The sequence below is a fragment of the Dendropsophus ebraccatus genome, chromosome 15, assembly GCF_027789765.1.
Source record: "Dendropsophus ebraccatus isolate aDenEbr1 chromosome 15, aDenEbr1.pat, whole genome shotgun sequence".
In the NCBI taxonomy this organism is placed as follows: Eukaryota; Metazoa; Chordata; class Amphibia; order Anura; family Hylidae; genus Dendropsophus; species Dendropsophus ebraccatus.
Genome location: NC_091468.1, coordinates 26,916,036 through 26,943,981, shown reverse-complemented (window position 1 = coordinate 26,943,981; position 27,946 = coordinate 26,916,036). Strand labels below are relative to the sequence as shown.

The 27,946-nt window shown below is 45.7% G+C and overlaps 1 protein-coding gene across 1 annotated transcript in view; it reads left to right on the top strand.

Annotated features, from left to right (window-relative positions):
* Positions 1 to 27,946, top strand: part of BABAM2 (BRISC and BRCA1 A complex member 2) — a 97,774-nt gene that overhangs the window by 38,971 nt on the left and 30,857 nt on the right. The window contains exon 7 of the mRNA XM_069955275.1: positions 11,867 to 11,976. Within this exon, the coding sequence (XP_069811376.1) occupies positions 11,867 to 11,976 (110 nt within the window). The remainder of the gene's footprint in view (positions 1 to 11,866; positions 11,977 to 27,946) is intronic.

The window sequence follows — 27,946 nt, the reverse complement described above, 5'->3', positions numbered from 1 at the left end:
CCGTCCGGGGCGGCCGCTCATTTGCTGACTTGCGGCGCTCGGTAATTGTCTCAGTATGTGCGGCTTTATTACCAGGGTAAACATCAATGTCTCCTCTCTGCAGTCACTATTGTTTACAGACTTGAAAAGAAGTGGCGGTATAATAACCCTTTCATAGTGAACTTTTGACATGCTTGAGGCGTGATAATGCACTGCCTGTGTCATACAGTGCAGTGGCCTGTAGTTACCTACTATCAGATGGAAATAGAAACCTAGAAGATTGTCGGCAGAAAAAGACCACTGGGTCAGTCTAGTCTGCCCGTAAGTTAGGGGTCTCACCATTACTGAACATGGAAGTTTATGTAAAAAACTGGGTAGTCCCTTTTAAGCTTTATTTTTAGTGATGTCACCGCTGATCTCTAGTGAATTGCTGCCTTTTTTATTGATGTCACTGCTGATCTCTAGTGATGGATAGGCTGTATTCTCAGTGATGTCACCGCTGATCTCTAGTGATGGATAGGCTGTATTCTCAGTGATGTCACCGCTGATCTCTAGTGATGGATAGGCTGTATTCTCAGTGATGTCCCTGCTGATCTCTACTGATGGATAGGCTGTATTCTCAGTGATGTCACCGCTGATCTCTAGTGATGGATAGGCTGTATTCTCAGTGATGTCCCTGCTGATCTCTACTGATGGATAGGCTGTATTCTCAGTGATGTCACCGCTGATCTCTAGTGGTGGATAGGCTGTATTCTCAGTGATGTCACCACTAATCTCTAGTGATGGATAGGCTGTATTCTCAGTAATGTGACTGCTGATCTCCAGTGATGGATACGCTGTATTCTCAGTGATGTCACCGCTGATCTCGAGTGATGGATTGGCTGTATTCTCAGTGATGTCACCGCTGATCTCTAGTGGTGGATAGGCTGTATTCTCAGTGATGTCACCGCTGATCTCGAGTGATGGATAGGCTGTATTCTCAGTGATGTCACCGCTGATCTCTAGTGATGGATAGGCTGTATTCTCAGTGATGTCACTGCTGATCTCCAGTGATGGATAGGCTGTATTCTTAGTGATGTCACTGCTGATCTCCAGTGATGGACACTTACCACCAGCTTAATAAAAAAAAAATATGGTGAAAATTCATTGTGAACATGAATTCACAGTGATCGTTTCAGAACTGTATAAAAGCCCCTGACCTCTGATAATGTGTTCACTGTCCTCGTCCCCGCTCAGGTAAGTGTCTGTGTCTCCTGCTGATCAGGTGATGTGAGACAGAAAGCAGACATTGTGTAACCGGAGGAATATCTGATCTGAAAGGCTCCCAAAATTCCCCTTCCCCTTGTTACTTATAGGGAAACCTATCCTCATCATACATACTGTTACTTCCTCCTCATGTCTCTGTTTGGGTAAATGAAGCTTAGCAGCCTGGGTGGTAAAGATGACATCACGTCGCTATTTCACAGGGCTGTAATATTTGCCGATCATCGCATTTCACTATAATTTCCCAGGTGGGTTTAAAGGGGAACAACCATTAATGGATATTCAGATCTGAAATGTTTCTGTTATAGTTTCTTGCAGTGATATCTTTCTCATTAGTTTGTATTTAGTGATGTCACAGATCTGGTAAATGAATAGGCTGAGTGATGTCACTGCTGGTGAATGGATAGGTTACATCCATAGGTATTTCCATCACTGATCTTATAAAATTATTCTCAGTGATGTCACCGCTGATCTCTAGTGGTGGATAGGCTGTATTCTCAGTGATGTCACTGATCTCTAGTGATGGATAGGCTGTATTCTCAGTGATGTCACCGCTGATCTCTAGTGATGGATATGCTGTATTCTCAGTGATGTCACCTCTGATCTCTAGTGGTGGATAGACTGTATTCTCAGTAATGTCTCTGATCTCTAGTGATGGATAGGCTGTATTCTCAGTCATATCACCGCTGATCTCTAGTGGTGGATAGGCTATATTCTCAGTGATGTCACTGCTGATCTCTAGTGGTGGATAGGCTATATTCTCAGTGATGTCACTGATCTCTAGTGAGGGATAGGCTGTATTCTCAGTGATGTCATCGCTGATCTCTAGTGATGGATAGGCTGTATTCTCAGTGATGTCATCGCTGATCTCTAGTGGTGGATAGGCTGTATTCTCAGTGACGTCATCGCTGATCTCTAGTGATGGATAGGCTGTATTCTCAGTCATATCACCACTGATCTCTAGTGATGGATAGGCTGTATTCTCAGTCATATCACCACTGATCTCTAGTGATGGATAGGCTGTATTCTCAGTGATGTCACTGATCTCTAGTGATGGATAGGCTGTATTCTCAGTGACGTCATCGCTGATCTCTAGTGATGGATAGGCTGTATTCAAGATACATCTCTTGTACAGATACATTTGCATTTCACACATTTGATAACTAAGTCCGTCTTTATGTCACGTGGCAGAATATACCAGCATCCCCTAAGGTATCTCCACTGACCTTGTCTCTCAATGACATCATGGCGGCTCCATTCTCAGGCTGAGATACGTACATAGCCCCGCCTTATGTAACTTTTGTAATGTACACAGGTATATTTATCCAGGCTCCACTGATAAGCTTAGTGGAATTTTCCATTAATAACCTATAGGGAACGATTGTGTGTAGTAATAAAACACAAGGTCTGCTATCAGATAGAGAAATCCCCTTGATTCATTTCCTATAAGTTAAGAGTCTTTTTCTCTCCACCATTTGGGTCTTTTTCTTTCTACCATATTGTTCTGTACATCAATAAATCATACATTTACTTTTCAGGGTATTCACCATAAAGCCCCTCTGCTCACTCTGTGGACATTCTCTTGACTATCCCAGATGTCGGACTCCAAACCATCAGTTCTTTATCCCCTTTCCTGTGGATAAAGTCTATGTATTAATCTTGGGATAACCCATTTTAAGCGGCCATATACATTGCATGACTAGCTTCCTAACCTAGTGATTTAGGCAGGATTGGTCAACCATGTAATAGAAAATGCAATACCACTCACAACCTGAGGACAGGGGTGGCGCTGTTTCTTGAAGAATGCAACTTTACTGAACAATGTTTCTTTGCTGAAGATCCCAAAGTGTGAACAATGGTGTAGATTCCCATTGAATACGAATAATTTGGGCACTTTTCCTAGGGTTCCCATGTGTTCCCACCGCCTCCCATGACCTAATATTTTGTTAAAAAATTGTATCTTATGTCCTCAAAGAAAGCTGAAGAGGTCATTGTTTTCTGAAGGATTTTCTCTGGTTTCAGTAGAGGCATAGCAAACACTCGGCTCCGGCCGTCCTTACAGATTACAGGGTGGGTCCCGGAGATGCCTGTCCCGACACGAGGAATATTATTCAAGAGACATAACCCCAGAGAGATCCATTAAATGTATCAATGATTGACTGTGGAGGCTGCTACAAGGCGGTCACGTCTGGGAGCTCCTGACTAACTTGTCTCTGCTTATTGCGGAGGAGCAGGGTTTAAGGTTTTTATTAAAGGGGTACTCCTTTTATATAAAAATCTCCAGTCTTCCAGTACTTCTCAGCAGCTATATGCCCTGCAGGAAGTGGTGTATTCTTTCCAGTCTGGCACACTGCTTTCTGCTGCCACCTCTGTCCATGTCAGGAACTGTCCAGAGCTGGAGAGGTTTTCTATGGGGATTTGCTACTGCTCTGGACAGTTCCTGACATGGACAGAGGTGGCAGCAGAGAGTACTGTGTCAGACTGGAAAGAATACACCACTTCCTGCAGGGCATACAGTAGCTGAAGACTGGAAGACTGGAGATTTTTATATAGAAGTAATTTACAAATCTGTACAGTAAGTATATCTGTAAGTGAATGGGGTTTAGTGTATGACTAAACCAGAAGTGCATCAGTAGAAACCCATGTGAACAGCGTGCTATTCCCCTCTTCTGTCCCCCTGGAAAAAGGGTTAACTGGTAGCAACACTTAAGCACAGGGTTTATCGCTGCACTTTGCTCATGTGCTGCACATAAAAATCTGCTCCTATCAGTCAGATACAATCACAGAGCAGATTATTATCCCGCCGTTGCCGCTGTCCTCAGATGACAGACAACTGGAGACAAGCTCCTCCCAGTGTCTTAAAGGAGCCGAACGGAAGAAAATGCGAGAGAGACAGTTTAAAGGACAATCACTCCACTTTTCCCTGATCATGGGATATCCTCCACATCAGCTGTGATTTGTGGGGAAACCTGGCAGTTTGGTTCCCTGCAGCGCCACCACAGGTGAAATGGAGCATTACACGTGCCCATTGACATCACTGCCTGTGTAATACTACAGGATAGGTCCTACATAGAAACAGATGATCTCTGCAACTTCTCTCCACTCTGACCTATGGATGAGGATCCTGAACAGAGGACCCCCTAATAGGTTGTATGACATTGGGTCTTCTCACCTGGACTGCCCCTTTTATTGTATGTTGTAGACTTCGTTTTAATTTCTTACTGTAGGAAACTGCAGGGTGTAAGCACTACTGCACTACTGAGAGAAGATGCACTACTAGGAGAGGCTGATGACTTTGTGCCTTTCTGAATTCTGTAACATACGGTGTTTTCATGAGGGGGGCGTTTGAAGATCCAGAAGCATGCTTTGGGGATATCCAGCCTGTTTCTAGCTAAGGTCCTTATTCTGACATTTCTACGGATCAGGGATTTCAGGGGCTTGGTGCCTCTTCACTGTTTACTTGTGCTGGTCCATGTGTTCCCCTACTGTCCCTAGTGACAGTGCAAGGTACTGCAGCCTTTTACTTGAATGGGACCTGCCCACTTAGACAGCTAATGTGAAGTGAGTCAGGTGCTGCTCACCCTCAAATCTAATATTGATAGCCTATCTTGAGGGTAGGCCATAGGTTTTTGTAGGGTAGATGACTCCTTCAAAGTGTTTTGGCATGTCGTCCAGATTGCATTGGGTCCTGAGATCTGCCATGATCTGGTAAGTTGCGCAGTCACGAGCTTCCAAGTCAGATATGGTGTCCAGCCGGGAATTGAAGCTTGTGGCCACATGCTTTCTCTGGTTATAACACTCAGGACTGGGACACATCATGTGCACATATCACAAGTTTAGACTGCACTGGGTTTAAGACCTCTCAAATGACTTTAACTTAAGACCCTATTACACAGAACGATTATCGTCCGTATTCGGCTGATCGTTGTAGTCATTTGTCTTTCGAAATTGTTGAAAGACAAACGACTCATAAAGCAACGATCTGCTGCCGTCGCTCAATGGAATAGGGGCAGCGGCAGCAGACCGCTGCTATATGCTATGGGCTGCCCGGATGATCAAGCGATCACCCAGGCAGCCCGCAGCTCCCTGTGAACCCCAGCCCCCCCCCACACACAGGCTTCGTAGTCGCCCCGTGGAATAGGGGCTTTAGAAGAGTTGTTGTCTTGACGGATGTGCAGGTGGGGGGTCCTATATGAACCTGTTCTCGGTGTTCCCCACAATCACAGCTAAGCTAATGTGCAAATGCAGCAGTGCTGAACTTACTATCTAGCTTGTGTCCACTCAGATGGGGTCGATGGGAGTCACAGATAATACTCCATCAGCTCTAGTACATCCGTCATCACTGAGAAGGTTACCAACTTGATGTTTTCAGCTTCAATTTCTCTATCAAAGGAGCCACAAGCAGTCAGGGTTAAAGCCAGAGGATGATGGCAGAGGGACACTGAGGGACACAAGGCACTGGAGTGACACTGAGCATCCCTCTGCCATCATCCTCTCCTGCAGCCACAGCCCACACAGCTCTGGGAGTCTGGTCGTGACATCATCATGTTATCCAGAAAGTGAAGCCTTGATGCAGTAGTAAGTGCAGGGAAAGAAGCATTTCCCATAATAAGTGTATATTGGGGATTTGTATAACTAAAAATTTTCTTTAGACTTCTCCTTTAATCACTTTTTTTTTTTTTTGCTACATTTTGTATAAAAAGTGACAAAACCCCCCATAAAAGTCCTGATGTAAGGATGTCCCATAGAGCGAGAACACCTGTGACCTATAACAGTGAGGAAATCCTGAAAACCTGACCCAGGGCATCCCCTCTTTCCATCTGGCCTGTCCCCCACCGTCATTCATGGCGAGCCCCGTCAGGTAGCGTAACTCCACATAACCCCATCCAAGCTGTAACCACAAACCGACGCGCTGCCAAGTCTAAATATAGAGAAGGTGGGAAATGTGTCAGGACTCTAATAAGTAAATAAATCCTCCGCCCGGTTTGGCCGCACACTTGTTTTTAATGCTGAGAATGTTGAAATATCACCCAGCGCGCTGTTTATTGCTATTTCAGCAAATGTCCCTCCCCCACGCAGTCAACTTTACCACTAGCTCATATGCCAGTGTGTATACAGCCCAGACATCACTCCTTAAAGGGAACCATTCACCCCGTGGCCCCCGGCAGAAACTGACATACAGTGACAGAAAGGTCAATATACTTACCACATCGCTCCCAGTCCCGTCCCGGATCCCGTTGTTGATACTGAGAAATTGCCGATTCTTCTTCTCCCGCCCATTATGGTAATGAGCTGAGATGAGTCCAACGTCCATAGGAAACGACGGACGAGTCCAACTTATTCATGAGGTCCTCTTCTCGTCGCCGCCCATCCACGCCTCCTGGAACTTGATTGACGTCTTCAGTCTTCTGACGAATTCCCGCGCAGGCGCCGCTGCGATGGTCTTGTCACCTCTTCTGCGCCTGCGCGGTAAACAGGATACGTGTTCGAGACAATCGGCGCACGCACAGTAAACAGTGAGGCTGCGGAGCGGCTTCAATTGTGAACTGCGCATGCGCCGAAAACAACTGTCACGGCGCCTGCGCGGGATCCGGCGAAAAGAAAGAAGACGAAGAAGAAGAGGACCCGGCGTCAATCAAGTGTCGGAGGCGGGAGAAGGCTGGACTTCGGACCCGGCGGCGCTCATTACCATAATGGGCACGAGAAGAAGAATCGGCGATTTCTCCGTGTCAACAACGGGATCCGGGACGGCATCGGGAGCGATGTGGTAAGTATATTGACCTTTATGTCAGTTTCTGCCCGGGCCACGGGGTGAATGGTTCCCTTTAAAGGAGTAGTCCAAGTCATAATCAGCTTTCAGGTACCAGTCCCACCTCTGCGAATGAGGGTCGCCTCAGATCACACAGGACATGGCAGCTTGCAGTGTGTTGCACCCGTGAGACCAGTCAGAACCCAAGTAACCCCTGTCCACCCCCAAAAGTGTCTAGAGTGGGCATCAGAATGCAGTATAGAGCAACGGAGGAAGGCATCTGGTCTGATGGATCATGTTCTCTATCACAGTGATTTTCAACCTTTTTTGAGCCGCGGCACACTTTTTATACTTAAAAAATCCCGGGGCACACCACCAACCAAAATGGCACAAAATAACACTAAAACAGTACATATTATACATATAGTTAATAATATAGATTCTAAATGTATTTATACTCACTCAGTGTGAAACCTGGGCCTGTTTTCTTCTCCCCCCTGTGCTTCTCTCCTGTGCTTCTCTCCACCATACTTCTCCCCGCTACTTCTCTCCTGTGCTTCTCTCCACCATACTTTTCCCCGCTACTTCTCTCCTGTGCTTCTCTCCACCATACTTCTCCCCCCTACTTCTCTCCTGTGCTTCTCTCCACCATACTTCTCCCCCCTACTTCTCTCCTGTGCTTCTCTCCACCATACTTCTCCCCCCTACTTCTCTCCTGTGCTTCTCTCCCCCCTGCTTCTCTCTTGTGCTTCTCTCCACCATACTTCTCCCCCCTGCTTCTCCTGTGCTTCTCTCCCCCCTGCTTCTCTCCACCAAACTTCTCTCCCCCCTGCTTCTCTCCCCCATTGTTTTCTCCTGTTTCACAGGGGCACCATAGTTTGGGGAGCTTTCCCCGCGGCACACCTGACCATGTGTCGCGGCACACTAGTTGAAAATCACTGCTCTATCATGTGGCCTGGGGATGGGATGGCATCAGGATGCACTATGGAAAGAAAACAAAATGGCAACCGTGATGGAAACCTTGTATCCTGGCATGTCAATCCAGTTGATCTTCTGTGAGATATGCTGGAAAAACAAGTCCCATCCATGTAGGCCGCACCTCACACCTTACAAGTTCTGCTGCTGGTTAGTGTACAGCGAACTTCAGAAAAGTGTCCATGTTGAACCTCAATGCTTAGCATTCAACTCCCGGCATCTGGAGAAGTTGGATGCTGCTCTAGGGAGTTCTAGAAAACATGGATACAGCCTATGGTCTCCTGGCAGCCTTAGGGCAGCATCCAACTTCTTCAGATGCCGAGAGTTAAAGGGGTACTCCGGCGAAAATCTTTTCCCCAGTAATTGAAACACATTACAAAGTTATATAACTTTGTAATATGCTTCAATCACCTATCTTTTCCCCCCTCAACCCGCCACCAGGAAGTGAAGTAAACTCATTCTTACCTAATGACTGTTGTCACCAGGCTGCTCTGTGGCAGCCATTTTGTGACAATGATGTCATCAAGAGGGAGGCGGGTCTAAACCCTGTTAGGCCAGCCTCCCTTTGTCAGATGGCTCAGGTTGCTTAGGTCTGATTGGCTGAGCAAGCTGTAAGCCATCTAACAGTTCTACAGAGTCATAGACATCACAGGAGACAAAGTGCATCATGAGAAAGCCCAAACCAGGAAGTGAAAAAAAAAAAGAAGCCACCAACCGGAGCTTTAGTTCAGGTTTTTTTTTTTTTTTAATCAGCGCCGGAGTTTTCCTTTAATTGCCAAGCTGTCATATATGGGGATTGGGGTGGCGGGGGATTTGGTGGACACACCACAGCTAGGGGAGTTCTGGGCCGAAGGAGGACAAATAACAACCAATCACAGCTCAGCTTTTATGGACTGTGATATCAGACCGCACTGTGTAATACTACATCACTCCTATGGTGGCGCATCAGGGAGACTGCCAGGTTTCCCCACAAATTACAGATGATCGCTGAAGATCACAGCATGGGGGTTTGCGGGAGGTGGACTCTTTTTGATCATTTTATATTTAAAGGGGTTATCCAGCGAAAAAACTTTTTCTTTCATATCAACTTGTTTTAGAATTTTATATAGATTTTTCATTTACTTCTATTTAAAAATCTTAAGCCTTTACATACTTATTAGCTGCTGTATGTCCTGTAGGAAGTGGTGTTTTCTTTCCAGTCTGACACAGTGCTCTCTGCTGCCACCTCTGTCCAAGTCAGAGACTGTTTGAAGTAGTGGCAAATCTCCATAGAAAACCTCTCTTGCTCTGGACAGTTCCTGTCTCTCAGACAGAGGTGGCAGCAGAGTTCACAGTGTCAGACTGAAAAGAAAACACCACTTCCTGCAGGACATACAGCAGCTAATAAGTATGGGAAGACTTGAGATTTTTAAATAGAAGTAAATTGAAAATCTGTATAACTTTCTGAAACCAGTTAATTTAAAAGAAAAAGATTTTTGCCAGAGTACCCCTTTAAGGGATCTTCCAAGAAACAGTGATTGTCCAGTGTGGTGACTCCTCTAAAGGTGTAAAGTCTTTTGTATGTGTCAGCCCTGCAGCAGTGTGAGCTGTGGTGTTATGTCAGTGTGTATACAGGATTTGGTCAGTGTCCACACTCGGGGGTCCTCATCCCGCTGACGGTCATGCTCTTTTGTGTCAGGGATGGATTTAGAGCTATTGTGACTGTGTGGAGCAGATGTTTTAGCTCTATGCCCGGGAGCAGGCGCCGCTGTCAGTAATCCCCGCTTCCAGTAAGTGAGGAGCAATCTTCCAGTAGGTGGGATTTTGTCCTGTGACCTGCGCTGCACAATATACAGGTCACCAGGGGTTCACTCACTTTGTGGGGCTTTATCGTATACAACACCCCATAGATATGAGACAAATATAAGATGGATAGATAGATAGATAGATAGATAGATAGATAGATAGAAGATAGATAGATGATCGATAGATAGATAGATAGATAGAAGATCGATAGATAGATAGATGAGTCAAATCATCATATCTTTTCTTTTGCCTTTATTTAGCAGTCACCAGAACACAGTGCGCAGCTTTAGATGTGACTGGAGTAGATGACCTGATGTTTTTGGACTTCTATCCTCCTCAGTGATATTTCCCTGTACATTACAGCGGCTGTGTGGGATTAGCCAGTTATGCAGCGTCTGTCTGTCTGGCCGGCACTGCTGGGAATGTGCGGATGCATTCCACAAGCCCACCATATCGCATCAGCAGTCATATACATCCTATACCTGCCTGTCTTTGCCGTCATAATTTCCTGGCATTGACGTTGTCGTCTTCAGCAAGTGGCATATGTTCCAGGATTTATGTCAAATGGTTTGACAGCATCTCCTCTGACGCAGGATCTGTCACCAGTTGTCTCTTGATTTCTTACACGTAAAGGCTATGGACACCATTGCAATTAAATTTTTTTTTTTCTACTTTTTATTTGCTTCCTAAATAACTTTACATGTAGGACTTTATATATATATATATATATATATATATATATATATATATATATATATATATATATATATATAGACAATCTGGGGGTTACTCACTTGCTGGGATCGCCATCTCCTGGGCCTGAGACGGTTGGCACATCACAAATTGCAGTCCAGTCAGCGCTGTATGCTTTATACTGACCTCAGTCAGCTTTATTTATCAGTTCAAAGAAAACACAAGACATAGGCAACACTGCCAATAAAATAAAGCCTAGGCCGTCTAGCCACTGACTAACACCACAGCTTCCCTAGCTGTCACTTATGAGCCTAATGCTCAATATCACCAGCTCCACTGGTCTCACCCAGACTTGTCTGCAGCTCCCACAGGCCTAGCACTGCCTGTGTTCTCCCACCCTGGGAGTCTTCACCTGGGAGCCATCACCTGGAAAGCTCTTGAGTCTCTAATAGAGCTCCACCAGGTGGTTTCAGAGCCTCATTAGCTCTAGGGCTGGAGTGGAGTATCTGGACCAGGAGCTCCACCTTAACTCCAATTCCCACTCCAGAGGCATAGAACTGCCTGTTACAGCCCCACCATGCCACAAAATTTTATATATATATATATATATATATATATATATATATATATTTTTTTTTATTATTATTATTATTATTATTATTATTTTTTATTTTTTTTTTATTATTTTTTTTACTGTTGTAGAAAATGTGTAACACCTTAACATAGCTGCTCCTAGCCGTCTCTCTCTGCTGTACCGCTCCCTTCTCTTATTGTTAGAGGTAGCAGCGGGGGGGGGGGGGGGGGGGATATACAAAGCAGATCAGCAAATGAAAAGGGAAATGCATCCAAGTTATCAGGGAGGGCAGATCACAAAGTCTATAGATTAGGGAGGAAAGCTCAGATAAGTCTAGATAGAGGAGGGCACCTACATAAGACTCTGTGGAGGAGAGGGGAGGGTCCGTAGACCCCGCAGCACCATTACACACTGATTTCTATAGGAGAGTGTTATAGGCATGCTCTGTGACCTGTGAGGTAAGCTGTGCCTGTCAACAGCTGACCTCTATGCAAGAGTGTTGGAGGTGTGCTATATGATTTACTCTAATTACCTGTTGTCAATAATGGATCCTGTGTTATCTATCCACAGCTTTATAATTGAGATATTACTTTAATTGTAATCCAGATGAGATTTAAGCAGTGGTTGAAAAAAGTCTCATTGACAGAGCTGAAACGTTGCACTGTTGTTTCATGAGCAAATAAAAACCCACTACCTTTTTTTCACCATTCTTTGGATGGATGGATATGTGAGATAGATAGATAGTCGTATATGTGAGATAGGAGATAGATAGATATATAGATAGACAGGTATATAAAATAACAGACATGATGCATTCTGTGTGACGTTCTGTATCTTTCCCTCCTCAGGACGCTAATGAAGATCCTGGAGAGGATGTGGCGTTGTTGTCTGTTAGCTTTGAAGATGCAGAAGCGACACAAGTGTTTCCTAAACTCTACCTGTCCCCCCGAGTAGAACAGTAAGTGCATCCACCACCCGGCACTGAGCTGAGTGATTTTCTATCTCTGACTGGTTTATTATCCGTTACCCTGAGGTGACTTCTCCTTTATGTTTGCATTTAACGATGTTTCACAGGAAACCCCAATACTCAGCCCTGTGCCACCCATATACTTACCAGTGTAGTGCCACGTCCCCAGCCCTACAGCTGGTATATCTTCTGGTCCTGTGTTAATCTGTCTTTTTCAAAAGATTTCCAGGTTCTCAACTGCTGTATAATGTCCTCTGTGCTGCTGCCACTAAGGGTGTGTATAGAGCTATAGAAGAGCAGGCTCTCCCCTATGTGTGCAATTGGCTAAGCAGGACGTTGTCAGAAGTGCAACACAGCAACGCCAATTGGTAGATGTGACAACTGAACTGTGGTTTATTCCACTCGGAGCTGTAGGGCAAAGTATTGGTATTTCCTAGAAAATCCATATAATTAAAGAAATATGTCATCAGAAAATGAACTGTTGTTTAAATGGTCAATTGTTTTGACAAAGGTCATGTAAATCAGTAGTGTAAGCAAATAAAAGAAACAGTAATTTATCTTATCAGAAAAAAATGCCTCTTTCTCCTCCTATTAAGATACTTTAATCCTCTCTCCCCTACATGCTAAACTTTTCTTTATATTAGTAGTATGGGGAGTAGTAGCAGCAGTAGTGGTGGGAGCGGGAGTAGTAATATCAGGAGTGGGTAAAGTGGGCATAAGGGACAGAGCTGCGTCTGATGACAGTCCTAGCAGAACTGCAGTATAAAGCATGGCAGACAGAGAGACATCTGATAAGAGTCTTAGCATGTCTAGTCAGAGATGTCTGATGAGACAGTCCTAGCAGAAAGACATCTGATGAAACATTCCTAGCAGAGAGACATCTGATGAGACAGTCCTAGCAGAGCGGCATCTGATGAGACAGTCCTAGCAGAAAGACATCTGATGAGAGAGTCCTAGCAAAGCTGCAGTATAAAGCATGGGGGGGCAGAGAGACATCCGATGAGACAGTCCTAGTAAAGCTGCAGTATAAAGCATGGGGGCAGGGAGACATCTGATGAGACAGTCCTAGTAGAGGGGCATCTGATGACACAGTCCTAGCAGGGAGACAGCTGATGAGACAGTCCTAGCAGAGAGACATCCGATGAAACATTCCTAGCAGAGAGACATATGATGAGAGTCCTAGCAGAGGGGCATCTGATGAGACAGTCCTAGCAGAGAGACATCTGATGAGAACAGTAGCCTCCCCCCCCCCCCCCCCGGTGGTCAGTGACTTACCTATGTGGCTGCTCTGTGGCTCGGTGTACGGTTGCCCCGGTTGCCGGCGGGGCTATAAATCTCAGGTTTTACAGGCCTCCAGCTCCTCCATAATCACAGGAGACATAATGTTCAGCGATTTTATGAAGATTGTAATAAATCCTTCTCCAACCGCAGAGAACAAAGGGCGCTCTTGTGTAACGCTCCTGTTTACGTGTTCTTCACAGGCCGGGGTTATATGTTCGGGGAAATGAGCCGCATTACACGCCAGTCCCATCTATTTTTCACAGCCACCGGTTAACTCTTCCCATGCTGGTGTCTGCTGATGGGGGGTTACAGGCTGGGCCTTTACTTGTACTGTATGGAGGGGTCTGGGGGGGTTAGGAGGGTGGCCATGGTGGCACTCCAGGTGTTACAAGTCCCATCATGACCCCAAGCCCCAACATTACAAGCCCCATCATGATACAACAGCTGGCGAACCACTTACTGGGGAACGCTAGAATAATAAATTGGACATGCTGAGAGTTGTAGTTTCACAACATCTGGGAATAGGTTGGGGGAAAGGGGGTAACGGTGGAATGCACCGCCTTCTATATACATGATATATATGCCACCGATATACAGTAGGGCTACACTACTTGACACAGGGCATACTGGGAGTTGTAGTTTTGCGTTATGAAATGTTTTCCCACTTTCTATTATACTTTGCTTAATTTTCAATACCCATGCTTGCTGCAGGTGAATAGAGACAATGTTTGCCAGAGTGTGTCGGAGTTGGAGTGTGGAACTACGATTTCAGCTCCTGGATCTATATAAACTTTATAAAGATAGGGGGTGTATGAGGATGGATCTCCGTGTAGTTTGCAGTAGTCACGTGTCCTCGGGTGACCCAGAGCAGGGTGTAACTTTCATTCCTCTCTGTATTTGTTTCACTTCTCTGGGGACTGTGTTATATACAGATCCTCACAAGGTGACTGCTGGACGGACGCACACACCAGGTGTGCACACTCCCCACTGCCTCATAGTGGCTGCACTTCATGTTTTTTTTTTTTTTTATCCCTCTAATCCCTATATTATATAGTTATTTTGCATAGACATGAAGATCAGTATAAAATCGCCTTAAGTACTCTGTGCTGCTTCCGCTGTGTAACTGACTGTCTGATCCTGCTGCTGTGTACCTCTTTCTGTCTTCTTACCTTTCTGTTCTGTATGCTCCAGGCTAAATCATTTTTGCACAGGTCCCTGTCTCCTAGAACATCTGCACACACTATTCCTGAAATCCTCTGTACTGCTGGAGACCCTGCTTCTTCCACTATGTACCTCACTCAGTGTAGTCTGTGTCTATCCGCTGTTTTCTCAGCCTCTAGCATGGAGTGGTCGATCGGTTTATAGATGGTGTATGTGTCAGGTGACCGTAGCAGGTGACCTGGTAGGGGAGAAGTGTTGTTAGGTACAGCATGGTGACTAACTAGATAAATCAAGACTTTTGTGTGGGGAAGACACAAGTCCTCAGTGTTATGGGGGTACAGGAGACGTATATAGCATATACGCATTGTTTTGTGTGTATCCAGTCCTGTCCCCTACAAGGTGCTCTCACTATACTAACTACTACGACTCCCAAAGTGCATTGCTATCCATCATTGTTTTCCTGCCAGTTCCCTGCCCAGGGCTGCTGCAGAACGGTGAGCAACAGCTGTATTCATCCCCTGTCTGCTCCTCTGCCTGTGGTATTGTTCAGCACAAGGCAGTAAGCTGTACACAAATGTTATTCTTTGTATTTTAGCCAATGAGAGTAAGGCTATATTTACACATCTGTAGAGCAGCCTGTGACTGCGGCCCTGCGGCCGCGGCCCGCACTACAAATGTGCATCTGTAGTGCTCTGTACCTCACGGAGCACTGCATTGCCACTTCATTAGTGTAGCGATCCGTACACACATGGCCCCGTACACACGTACAGATGTGTCAACGGGGCCATTGAATACAATTGGTTCTATGTTCTGTCCGCAATTGCGTGCCCGCATTTGCGGACAGAACAACAGACTTTTGCAGTGGTGACCGTAAGTGGTCACCACTGCAGCCCCACAATTCCTCCAAAGTGGCAACATGACCCTATTCTCTTTTATTAGCTGCAATTATTGTGACATGGTAATAGTCTCTGTGTAGACCTGGCCTATGTCTCTGTTCACACCTGTTATGTCATAAATGATGAGGGCAGTGCTAGACCGCCACCATAGACTTATGTTGGATTTCAGTGTGGTTTCCATAGTTGTTTGTCCCCTACCACAGACCAGACTAATGCAAATCTGGTGGTACAGATAGGAGTATGACGGGCAGGTTGGTGTCAGCTTTCAGATGCCACATTGCATTGTTACAGATGCTGCTATACTCACTTTTGTTTTCGGAGGCCATTTCCCAGGCCCCATCACCCACCTCGGCATTACGGCATTAAGGTCACACAAGCAGCGTCTGGGGCTCGTGAATTCTTCTGGCACCAGGACTTTACGCTTTGCACATTTATGCGGAGATCAAAGTGTAACCACAAGAGATGCATTCCTTCCATCCATCGCAAAGGAAAGTAAACAGAAATAATTCAGGGAGACTGATCACAGCAACCGGGAAATAAAATGGGAATCTGGCAGCGTTCACGCACTTGTGTTCGTCTTTTACGGGATTTAGAGAGATAATTGTATAATAAATATTGTCATGCTTGAGGGGGGATGGATATACAGCCGTCCACAGGACCATCTGGAAAATTGGGGGGGGGGGGGCTTGTGTTTCTGCTTTATCGAAATCAACACTGTCAGATAGGCCTGCGGGGCCCGGGACGTGCCACGCTCCCCGCCTGGGACGCCATCCAGAAATGGTTTTCAGAAAGTACACTCAGCAGTTTTCTTCCCTGTCCTACAAGCTGGGAAACACAAAACACCACACCTTAAAATGTTCAGCTCTGCAGCGAGCTCCCACCTCTCTCCTGGCAGTTGTTATAGCGCCCTCACCCAGTATCTCAGGAAATCTTAGCAGGATGGTGGCTAATGAAACAGCAGGTCCTGTGCCCCACTGCCATCATGGGTCCTTTGCCCCACTCCCATCATGCGTCCTGTGCCCCACTGTGATCATGCATCCTGTGCCCCACTGTGATCATGCATCCTGTGCCCCTCACTCCCATCATGCGTCCTGTGCCCCACTGTGATCATGCATCCTGTGCCCCTCACTCCCATCATGCATCCTGTGCCCCTCACTCCAATCATGCATCCTGTGCCCCTCACTCCAATCATGCATCCTGTGCCCCTCACTCCAATCATGCATCCTGTGCCCCTCACTCCAATCATGCATCCTGTGCCCCTCACTCCAATCATGCATCCTGTGCCCCTCACTCCAATCATGCATCCTGTGCCCCTCACTCCAATCATGCATCCTGTGCCCCTCACTCCAATCATGCATCCTGTGCCCCTCACTCCAATCATGCATCCTGTGCCCCTCACTCCCATCATGCATCCTGTGCCCCCCATTCCCATCATGCATCCTGTGCCCCCCATTCCTATCATGCATCCTGTGCCCCCCACTTCCATCATGGGTCCTGTGCCCCACTGCCATCATGCGTCCTGTGCCCCACTCCCATCATGTGGCCATGCACATATAGCTATCAGAAGGTCCCCAAATTTTACCCTCCTCCAGGCCTCTCTGCCCACTTTTTCAGACTCCTTAGTCCCTACCTCCAGGTGTTTTTTAGTCGTCTTCTGCAGACTCCTCTATCCCCTCTCCTGACTTTTCTGTCATTCTTCCAGACTCCTCTGTCTCCTTCATATTCCTCTAATCCCCTCCTCCAGACTCCTCTGTCCCCTTCTTCATATTCCTATATCCCCTCCTCCAGACTCCTGTCTCCTTCATATTCCTCTAATCCCCTCCTCCAGACTCCTCTGTCCCCTTCTTCATATTCCTATATCCCCTCCTCCAGACTCCTCTGTCTCCTTCATATTCCTCTAATCCCCTCCTCCAGACTCCTCTGTCCCCTTCTTCATATTCCTATATCCCCTCCTCCAGACTCCTCTGTCCCCTTCTTTGTATTCCTATATCCCCTCCTCCAGACTCCTCTGTTCCCTTCTTCATATTCCTATATCCCCTCCTCCAGACTCCTCTGTTCCCTTCTTCATATTCCTGTAATCCCCTCCTCCAGACTCCTCTGTTTCCTTCTTCGTATTCCTATATCCCCTCCTCCAGACTCCTCTGTCCCCTTCTTCGTATTCCTATATCCCCTCCTTCAGACTCCACTGTCTCTTCTTCGTATTCCTATATCCCCTCCTCCAGACTCCTCTGTCCCCTTCTTCGTATTCCTATATCCCCTCCTTCAGACTCCACTGTCCCCTTCTTCGTATTCCTATATCCCCTCCTCCAGACTCCTCTGTCCCCTTCTTCGTATTCCTATATACCCTCCTCCAGACTCCTCTGTCCCCTTCTTCGTATTCCTATATCCCCTCCTCCAGACTCCTCTGTCCCCTTCTTCGTATTCCTATATCCCCTCCTCCAGACTCCTCTGTCCCCTTCTTCGTTTTCCTATATCCCCTTCTTCGTATTCCTATATCCCCTCCTCCAGACTCCTCTGTCCCCTTCTTCATATTCCTATATCCCCTCCTCCAGACTCCTCTGTTCCCTTCTTCATATTCCTGTAATCCCCTCCTCCAGACTCCTCTGTTTCCTTCTACGTATTCCTATATCCCCTCCTCCAGACTCCTCTGTCCCCTTCTTCGTATTCCTATATCCCCTCCTTCAGACTCCACTGTCCCCTTCTTCGTATTCCTATATCCCCTCCTCCAGACTCCTCTGTCCCCTTCTTCGTATTCCTATATCCCCTCCTTCAGACTCCACTGTCCCCTTCTTCGTATTCCTATATCCCCTCCTCCAGACTCCTCTGTCCCCTTCTTCGTATTCCTATATCCCCTCCTCCAGACTCCTCTGTCCCCTTCTTCGTATTCCTATATCCCCTCCTCTTGTATAGACCAGGGTGGTCACTTTCCATGAGAGGAATCCACTAGTAGTGCATATTACTCACTGACTCCCAGCAGTTCTGCGCCCTATAATGCTGCAGTCCCCATCACAGGTATATATCATATGTATGTTGTATCTATGGTGGTTTAGAACATAGTGATAGAGACCAGCAGATGCCCCCCAATCCTGTGTGAGCACGCCCAGCCCTAGGACAAGCCGAGTATCTCAGGGATGCCCAGCATAGAAGGAGTTAATAAGGAAAGGGAAGAGAATGTTTCTTGGACCTGGGATCACACACTGGATATTTTCTGTGGTGTTTAGTTGCTGGGAAATCCCAGCAAAGCTCCAGACAAAGCGTCCGCTGTGTATACAAGAGGAGTCTGCTGGAAGCCAGGCCGCCCTTTACTGGAAGGAGCTCATTCTCCGCCACCGGGTGATACCCAACATTCATTGTTGTTTCTAACTCCTAGACTGGCGCTGACCATCCGCCCATCCAGAGAGCCTGCCAGATGGAGGACACCAGCTCCTGCCATGTCTCAGGAACCTTCTACAATCTGCCCCTTACTGTAACGGTGTATGCGGCAATGATCCCCAACCTGAGGGGCTCAAGCTGCTACAAAATTACAACTCCCATCATGTGATTCAATCATCAGATGTCCCAAGTGAATAATGGATAGGTTTTGCAGCTGCTTCTCTGGGTTCAGGGGGGGACAGAGGATCCCATTGTGTGCAGGGTAGTAGTCACTCGCCCAGGCTCTTTTGATGCTGTGCCGGCTATTACATTATGGTGTGTGAGGTACTTAGCAAGGTTTGGCTGATGCCTGTCGATGGCACGCGGCTTTCTCATAGCTATTAGTCCATGCCACACAGCAGCTGCTCCATCAGTGCCACAGCTCTATTAGACGGCCAAATGCCTCCTGTAAGATCAGCACTTGCTTTCCAAGCCTATTACACAAATCAATAATCGTTTAGTAAGGGCTCCACGTATATCATTAGCGATGTCCATGCAACCCTTGCTCTTAAAGTGTATACATTACCTCTCCACAGTCCCTGGTCTTCTGCCCTCTGCTGGCTTCCCAGTGCTGCTGCTGTAGCTTCAGAGCTGGTCCCCGCCAGTGATTGGCTGAGCAGCCTGTCAGTTCAGAGACCGCTCTGAAGCTACAACAGCGGCTCTGGGAAGCTAGCAGAGAGCAGAAGACCAGGGACTGTGGAGAGGTATGTATATGGTTATATATAATCGGCTATGCATCCTCTATTACACGTAGCGAAGCACAGTCGGCAGGTGATAATTTTAGGTCAGAACCAAAAGACACGATCAGTCGATGATCATTGTCGTCAATTTATCGTTGTCTCTATTACACGGATCGTTAATCTGCCGGGTTCGGCCGATTATCCCTATGTGTAAAGGGGCCCTTATAGTTATTGATCTTTTATCTAGAAAGCTACAGTGGACACCACAACACAGCGCTTAAAGGGCATCTACAAAAAAAAAAACAGTGTCTGCCCAGGCAGCTGTTCACATCCTTTGTTTGGTATATATCATGGTAGAGGCTCCTGGTTTATATACATCACCTGTATCCTTAGAGTTTCATTTACCCCACAGATTTTTTTTTTGGTATGTATCACACCCCTAGGATTATTTGAATCCAAGCTCCCTCAATTCATTAATTCAGACTGGTAATCCCTGTCATCTAGTGGGCTAATAGTAATATCCCTGGTGTCTAGTGGGCTAATAGTAATATTCCTGATGTTTAGTGGGCTACTAATAATAATAATATCCCTGGTATCTAGTGGGCTAAAAATAATATCCCTGGTGTCTAGTGGGCTAAAAATAATATCCCTGGTGTCTAGTGGGCTAAAAATAATATTCCTGGTGTCTAGTGGGCTAAAAATAATATCCCGGGTGTCTAGTGGGCTAAAAATAATATCCCTGGTGTCTAGTGGGCTAATAATAATATCCCTGGTATCAGGGGCCAAAAATAATATCCCTGTTGCCTAGTGGGCTAACAGTAATAATTATATTCCTGGTGTCTAGTGGGCAGGGCCGTTTCTAGGTAATTTTAACTGCAGAGAGGCACAAGGGCAGGTGATGGGGCGAGCGAGCCGCCGGGCAGCCGGGGGCGCGCGCAGCTCAGTGGAGTCCGGGAGGTGCCACCAGCTGTTGGCGCCCCGTGCAGTCGCCCAGCCCGCCTGCCTGCCTGTAGAAACGGCCCTGCTAGTGGGCTAATAATAATATCATTCCTGGTGTCTAGTGATCTAATAATAATATCATCCCTGGTATCTAGTGGACTAATAATAATATCCCTGGTATCTAGTGGACTAATAATATCCCTGGTATCTAGTGGACTAATAATATCCCTGGTGTCTAGTGGACTAATAATAATATCCCTGGTATCTAGTGGACTAATAATATCCCTGGTATCTAGTGGACTAATAATAATATCCCTGGTATCTAGTAAACTAATAATAATAATATCCATTGTGTCTGATAAGCTAATAATACCCCTCGTGTCGTGCGATAATAAGATTATATACTGGTATAGCAGCCAATAGTGGTTGTCACCCCCCAGAATGGCCGAATCAGTAAGGTCCAGCAGAGCTGGGGGACAGAATGCAGGGACTAATCCTGCTGTTTTTCCTATACCGTCACTTCTTTCTCCACTATTAGTCAGCTATAAAGCTCCAGCCAAGCAATGCTCTCCTGACTCATCTGTAATAATGAACAGGCTGATAATAAGTGACACATTTAACCCCTTCATCTACCTTCGTCCTGCAGCGTGCCAAGAGGACACGAGACAATGACACATTGTGTACAGCATCACAATTCACACAGCGAGCCAGAGCTAATATGTCATTGTTTTTGTGACCCTCCAGCTGTTACAAAACTACAATTCCCAGCATGCTCTGACAGAAAAAGGCTGTATTCCTGGTCAGCCAAAAGCTGTCAGGGCATGCAGCGGCTGGAGAGCCACAGGCTTGGGAACACTGTTGTAAATCATTGATACAGAGGAAGCAAAAAATTGTTTATTTCAATACAATGTATCCGTTTTCTTCCCACATCTATGATCTATTTGCCATAAGCCCTGACTGTTCCTTGGCTTGTGGTCTGGTCTTGTAGTAAGGGTGTGGCCGTGTTTTTTGCCCCCGTGAGGTCATTGCATGGAATGGATATTTGTATGGTAACCTCCTATCCACCTACAACACTGCAAATACAACTTGATCCACCAACACTCGGGGAGTAGATTTGACTAACTTTGCCCAACCCAAACCTAAAGCCCATAATGGGACAGAGCATTACTGCATGTAAGCTCAGCCCCTGCCCCGACACTATAGTCTAAGGATTAACTATTTCATCATCCAGCCTTCACAATGTCACTGCAGGATGAGCCAATATATATATATATATCTACATGTATTACACTATATACAGGAGATACCCAGGTTACACCAGCATGCTCCATATCACTATATACAGGAGATGTATAACTTATACCAGCTGTACATATATAATTATATACAGGAGATACCCAGGTTATACCAGTTATACATATATAATTATATACAGGAGATACCCAGGTTATACCAGATGTACATATATAATTATATACTGGAGATACCCAGGTTATACCAGTTATACTTATATAATTATATATGGGAGATACCCAGGTTATACCAGCTGTACATATATAATTATATACAGGAGGTACCCAGGTTATACCAGCTATACATATATAATTATATACGGGAGATACCAGGGTTATACCAGCTGTACATATATAATTATATACAGGAGATACCCTTGTTATACCAGCTGTACATATATAATTATATAATGGAGATACCAGGGTTATACCAGCTGTACATATATAATTATATACAGGAGATACCCAGGTTATACCAGCTGTACATATATAATTATGTACGGGAGATACCAGGGTTATACCAGCTCTACATATATAATTATATACAGGAGATACCCAGGTTATACCAGCTGTACATATATAATTATATACAGTAGATAGCCAGGTTATACCAGCTGTATTTATAATTATATAAAGGAGATACCCAGGTTATACCAGCATCCTCCATATCCCTACATACAGGAAGATGCCCATGTTATACCAGCTGTAGTATGTACTAGTAGACGTATGTAGTTCCTGGTGTCGGTAATGCTACATTCTGTCAGTAGGGGGTGATATAACAATCTGGGCAGTTAAGTGAGATTGGATTACTTTTGACTCCACATTTTTATTGCTTGTAATTGGGTTTTTCAGCCTCTCGCTCTGTTTCTTCTGGAGCGACCGGATGGTACATGGAGTCTGTAGTGTAGTTCAGCAGACTCTATTGTGTCATTGTATTTAGGACTTTTCAGCTGTTCATTGAAGTTCTGCAGCTTTCTTATAGAACTTCTCAGTTTCTCACTTATTTTTTTATATCTCTGCTGGCTGGCCCTGAATGGAGACCTTTCTATGTGCGGTGTGTCGGAGCTTACAATCATAGATGAGCGAATCTCCAGCATGCTCAGGTCTGTCCGAACCCGGGTGTGCGACATTTGCTTACCGGTGGCTGCAGAATTTGGAAAACATGGATATAGCCATAGGCTGTATACAGATGCACTTAACAGCATGTTAAGCTTTTGGGGCTGCCGTTCACTCACCTTAGCGCGTTTTTTGGATGACACATGCGGATCTTCAGGGTTTATCTGACACCGTGAAGCATCTTCATGCTGATTAGATACATGATCTGTGGTCAGGTTGGGGTTAATTTTCAGGTTTACTTGTAGGTGAGAGGGTGGGTGTGTCAAGGAATGGAGAGCAGGAAGAGCGAGTCCCCCCCCCCCTCCTCTGCTGTCAGGTGGGATTAGCTGGATGGATGGGTAAGTGCTCCCCGGGCTGAGTGCCGATATCACTCACACTTATTGTTGTGTATTACAGGGGTCTTCGGCCTTGTGTCTGTAGGTAACACAGGTAAGGTCGGTGTACCCCCATGTACTGAAGACCCCTCTTTCTGTACATCTGATACAAGGTATGGGATCTGTGACCAGTGTGAGGGCTATACAGGTCGTGGCCATACAGAGTATCACCAATTGCTTCTGGATACATTGATTTCTCCCCTTATGAAGTCAAATCTGTCTTTGCCATGTCCGAGGCCCTGCAGACCTGTCAGAGGGGTCATGTGTCCCCCGTCCGTCCAGCCCCAAAACTGTCTACAGTGGACATCAGAACTGGAGCATGGAGCAATAGAAGAAGTCATCTGGATAGGTGTTCTGGTTAATGGGATCCCACTGATTAGAAAAGTGAAGGGTCTGTGTGTCCCTGTTTGACAGGTCGGTGGTCAGGCATGTGCACTCCTGCAGCCTTTGTAGGACTGTGTACGTCCTATAGGGGTTGTATCGAGTAGAGGTGAACATGCAACACCACCTTAGATTTAGCCTTGGAAATACAAAGCTTAACTTTAAAGGGGTTGTCCAGCGAAAATCTTTTTCTTTCAAATCAACTGATATCAGAAAGTAATAAAGATTTGTAATTTACTTCTATTAAAAAAATCTCAAGTCTTCCCATACTTATTAGCTGCTTTATGTCCTGCAGGAAATGTTTTATTTTCAGTCTGACACAGTGCTCTCTGCGGCCACCTCTGGCCAAGACAGGAACTCTGTCTCGGTTTTTTATGAATCCCCATAGAAAACCTCTCCTGCTCTGGACAGTTCCTGTCTCGGCCAGAGATGTCAGCAGAGAGCACTGTGTCAGACTTAAAATAAAACAACATTTCCTGCAGGACATACAGCAGCTAATAAGTATAGGAAGACATTAGATTTTTTAATAGAAGTGAATTACAAATCTACATAACTTTCTGACACCAGTTTATTTGAAAGAAAAAGATTTTTGCTAGAAAACCCCTTTAACTTTTGCATCCAGCGTGTCATTGAAGCCCAGCGGTTGATGTCATCTTTAGGGGTCTGTGAACCCTGCAGAAACCATCATGGGACTACACTGCAATGTTTTCCATGGCCTCCCCCCTCCTCCTCTCATACAATCCAGCATCCAGAATTATTGACACAGTTGGGTGGACTCCACTTTATCCAGGGTGGGGCCTGTTTGTTGCCAGCTTGGCATGCCTGGCTGTGGAGGAGCTCAGCCCCGCTCGTGCCCCCAGGTGCCCGTGCCCGGCATTCCTCACTAATGCTCTCCTTTGACGTGTAAATCTGTCCTGCTGTTTTTAGATCCCGCAGCCTCGGCTTGTTTGCTTTAGTGTTGTAGCAAATCAAGAACCGTGTCTGTTATCTGCGTCTCCGGCAAACACGCAGGGAGTCATTTCAGGTCAAGACTGCACCGAGAACAGGATCTGCTTCACATTTCACGTCCAGCTCGTCTGTCAGGGTATACAGCGAAGCAGTCGGCTCTGTTCACATCTGCCTTCTGTTTTATACTGGAACCCAAATGACTTTACCAATCTGTCACAGCAGAGACCAGCGGTAAACACCATTGACCTTAGGCCGCATTGATATGTGCGTTACGTATCAGGTCAAAAATGTCAATGTGAAATCCCAACAAACCCCATTCTAGTTGGTAGGGCGATCAGTGTCCGGCATTTAGCTGACCCACTGCTGGTGTCGCTTTCCATTGTTCTGTTCCTATGACTGAGCAGAACAGCAGAAACCCGGAACGCGGATATGATCTGAACATGCATTTTCCAATCAAATATGATAGAATCTGTGACAAAGACTCAGATGTGAACAGAGCCTTACCAGACACAGCGCTCAGACACGTACGGCACACATAACCCAGTTCATCCAAAAAGCAGGGTTGTGACAATATGCAAGAACTCCGAATGATTGACAGGAAGGAGTAGAGTTCTGGGACATGTAGAGGTGAAGGTGACCTGAAGACCTAGACTGCAGCCTCCAAGATATCCAGCCAGTTATTGTACCAGGATTGTGACAGGGTGCCGGCCTCATACTAAATAACAGGAATACAAAAAGGAGGAAGAAGGAACCGAGTCCTGGATCTAATAGATATCATTACTAAAGCTTGAGATGTGGAAACCTAGACTGCGTTCCCATGATATATGTAACCTGTCCTGCTTGCAGGGTTGTGATATAGTATACTAGCACACATAATGACTGACTGGGACAGAGATTGAGGAAAGAATCCTTGGACATGCAGATATCATCACACAGAATTGTGAGGTAGAGAAGCTGACCGGGAGACCTAGATTTACATATCTATTCTGACACATCCTGCTGAATGGTTGTGACAATGTGTTAGCCTCATATTGACTGATAGGGATGGGTGAGAAGAAGGAGCAGAGGCCTGGAACATTTAAATGTCAATGCGTCGGCTTTTGTTGTGAGGTGGTGATCGGGAGACCTAGGGCCGTATTACATGGGACGATTATCGTTAGATCATTTGGATTTAAACAATAATCATTTTGTGTAATAGCAGACAACGATTAAACAAGCAACGAGAAATCATTGGTCATTTGATAGAATTCGGACCTATTTTTATTGTTTAATCGTTCGTGAATTGTTCGCACATTGTTCGGTTGAATAAAATGCGACATGGAGAGAAGGGAGCTACTGCACATCACACCTATGGCTGATACTAATGCCGCTCGGCTAATTTTAATAACCAACACCAGGATGTTGGTATATAATTTGATCAAACCATACTGCCCCGTGTACCACGTGCAGGTCCCCTGGTTCACACGGGTCCCTACGCTAACTCCACACTGTGTCAGTCAGCGACTGCCAACCCCGCAAAGCGTGCACATGCAGTGAAGGAAGGCCATGGAATGGCCCTGCAACCCCAATGTCACAGGACCAAACCCAAAATGCCCCACCAATACCCAGCCGGTATTACACTCACCATTACTGCTGCAGACAGAATGGGAAAAACATGGAGGTACTGACATGTGAGCACAGGTATATCCTGCTAATTTGGGTCACATGGGTCGGTGGAATAAGCTGAAACGTATGCAATAGCGATGACAAAACGACCCCAAGAACGATCATAAGTAACGATCATCATTCTGTGTAATTCTCTGAACAATTTCGGGTCGTTTGAGATGGTGTGGTGTGATAGTACCCCTAGACTGCAGTCCCATAATATATCTGGACAGACACACATCCACAGCAGGTTGTGTCTGTGAGCTAGCACTCAGAATGACTAATGGAGGGGAGGAAGAAGCAGTCACAAAGCGTGAGATGATGACCAGGAGATCCTGACTACAACCCCATGATATATCTTGTCTGGCAAATACCCTGCTGTCGAAAGCACAGCCATTGATGTTCATTTTAACTTTTCAGCTGGAGATGACGCTGTACGTCTCCTGGTTTTACATGGCAGGATCAGAATCTCCCCTCCCCTGTATTACCCACTCTCTATAGGAACAATTCCAGTAATAGATAAGGCAATTGCTGTCTATGCAGATAAAGTGGAGTTGCCCTTTAAATTTACCCTCGGCCATGTGCACTTAGCGCACATTACTAATAATTACTGATGCTCGATAATTCCGATGTTCAGAACAGCGACATCTGATTAACGATTTGTTATTTCAGGTTTTTTTTTTCCGCCTAGTGCCAAATCGACACGTTCTGCTGCCAGCTTATCCCGAGCGCTTCAGTAGCCGGGGCCATGAGAGTGTAATGAGAGGATTGTGGCGCTGCGCTCTGGCTGTGGGCGTATTTTTATGTTCCTGATTAAGTCGATCATCTCCAGTAGTGGGAGAAAAATAGCTGCAGATTACAGAACATACGGTCCGGTGCTGACACACGCCAAGGCGAAGGGGACATGGAAAAACGCTGAGTACTGCGGCTTAAAGAGACAGCGATGGCGGTTATAGATGTGTATGGGGAGAACTTGCTTTACTGCATGCTGCTCCTAGGAGTGTTAGTTTTATGGCTGCACAATGCTTTCATTCTATTTATTATCCTATGCTATATGTTACATCACCCAGGAACAGATAAATCCAAGACACTGACCATAGACTTTATAATAAACTTGAGGATGTGATATTTGTAAATTAAAGGAATAAGTAACTACCCCCCCCCCCCCCCCCCCCTTCCCCATACAAGTCATCCAATAAGAGAATCCTTCATTACTGGATCCAACCATAAGTCTGTGCAAGGATATAATAATGATAATCATCTCCTTTTGACATATAATTATCCATGAAGGATGTCATTATCTATTGCGGCCGACGTCACCACTGAGCAATGCCCCGTACCTGTATAACCTGTGTGCGGAGAGGACGGGGGTGCATCACATGACAGGCAGCTGATTCACAAGGCACAAAGGTGTTCTCAAAGAGCATGGCCGCACCATGTAAAGTTTGTATGTAATTTAATGTACCGGAGATTCTGTACGTATCTGTTACATCCTGTATTATACTCCAGAGCTGCACTCACCATTCTGCTGGTGGGGTCACTGTGTACATACACTACATTACTTATCCTGTACTGATCCTGAGTTATATCCTGTATTATACTCCAGAGCTGCACTCACCATTCTGCTGGTTGGGTCACTGTGTACATACATTATATTACTTATCCTGTACTGATCCTGAGTTACATCCTGTATTATACTCCAGAGCTGCACTCACCATTCTGCTGGTGGGGTCACTGTGTACATACATTACTTATCCTGTACTGATCCTGTATTTCTTTTATTAAAATTTTAAACATAACAATAAATAAATACAGAAATAACACACCATATCTAACCA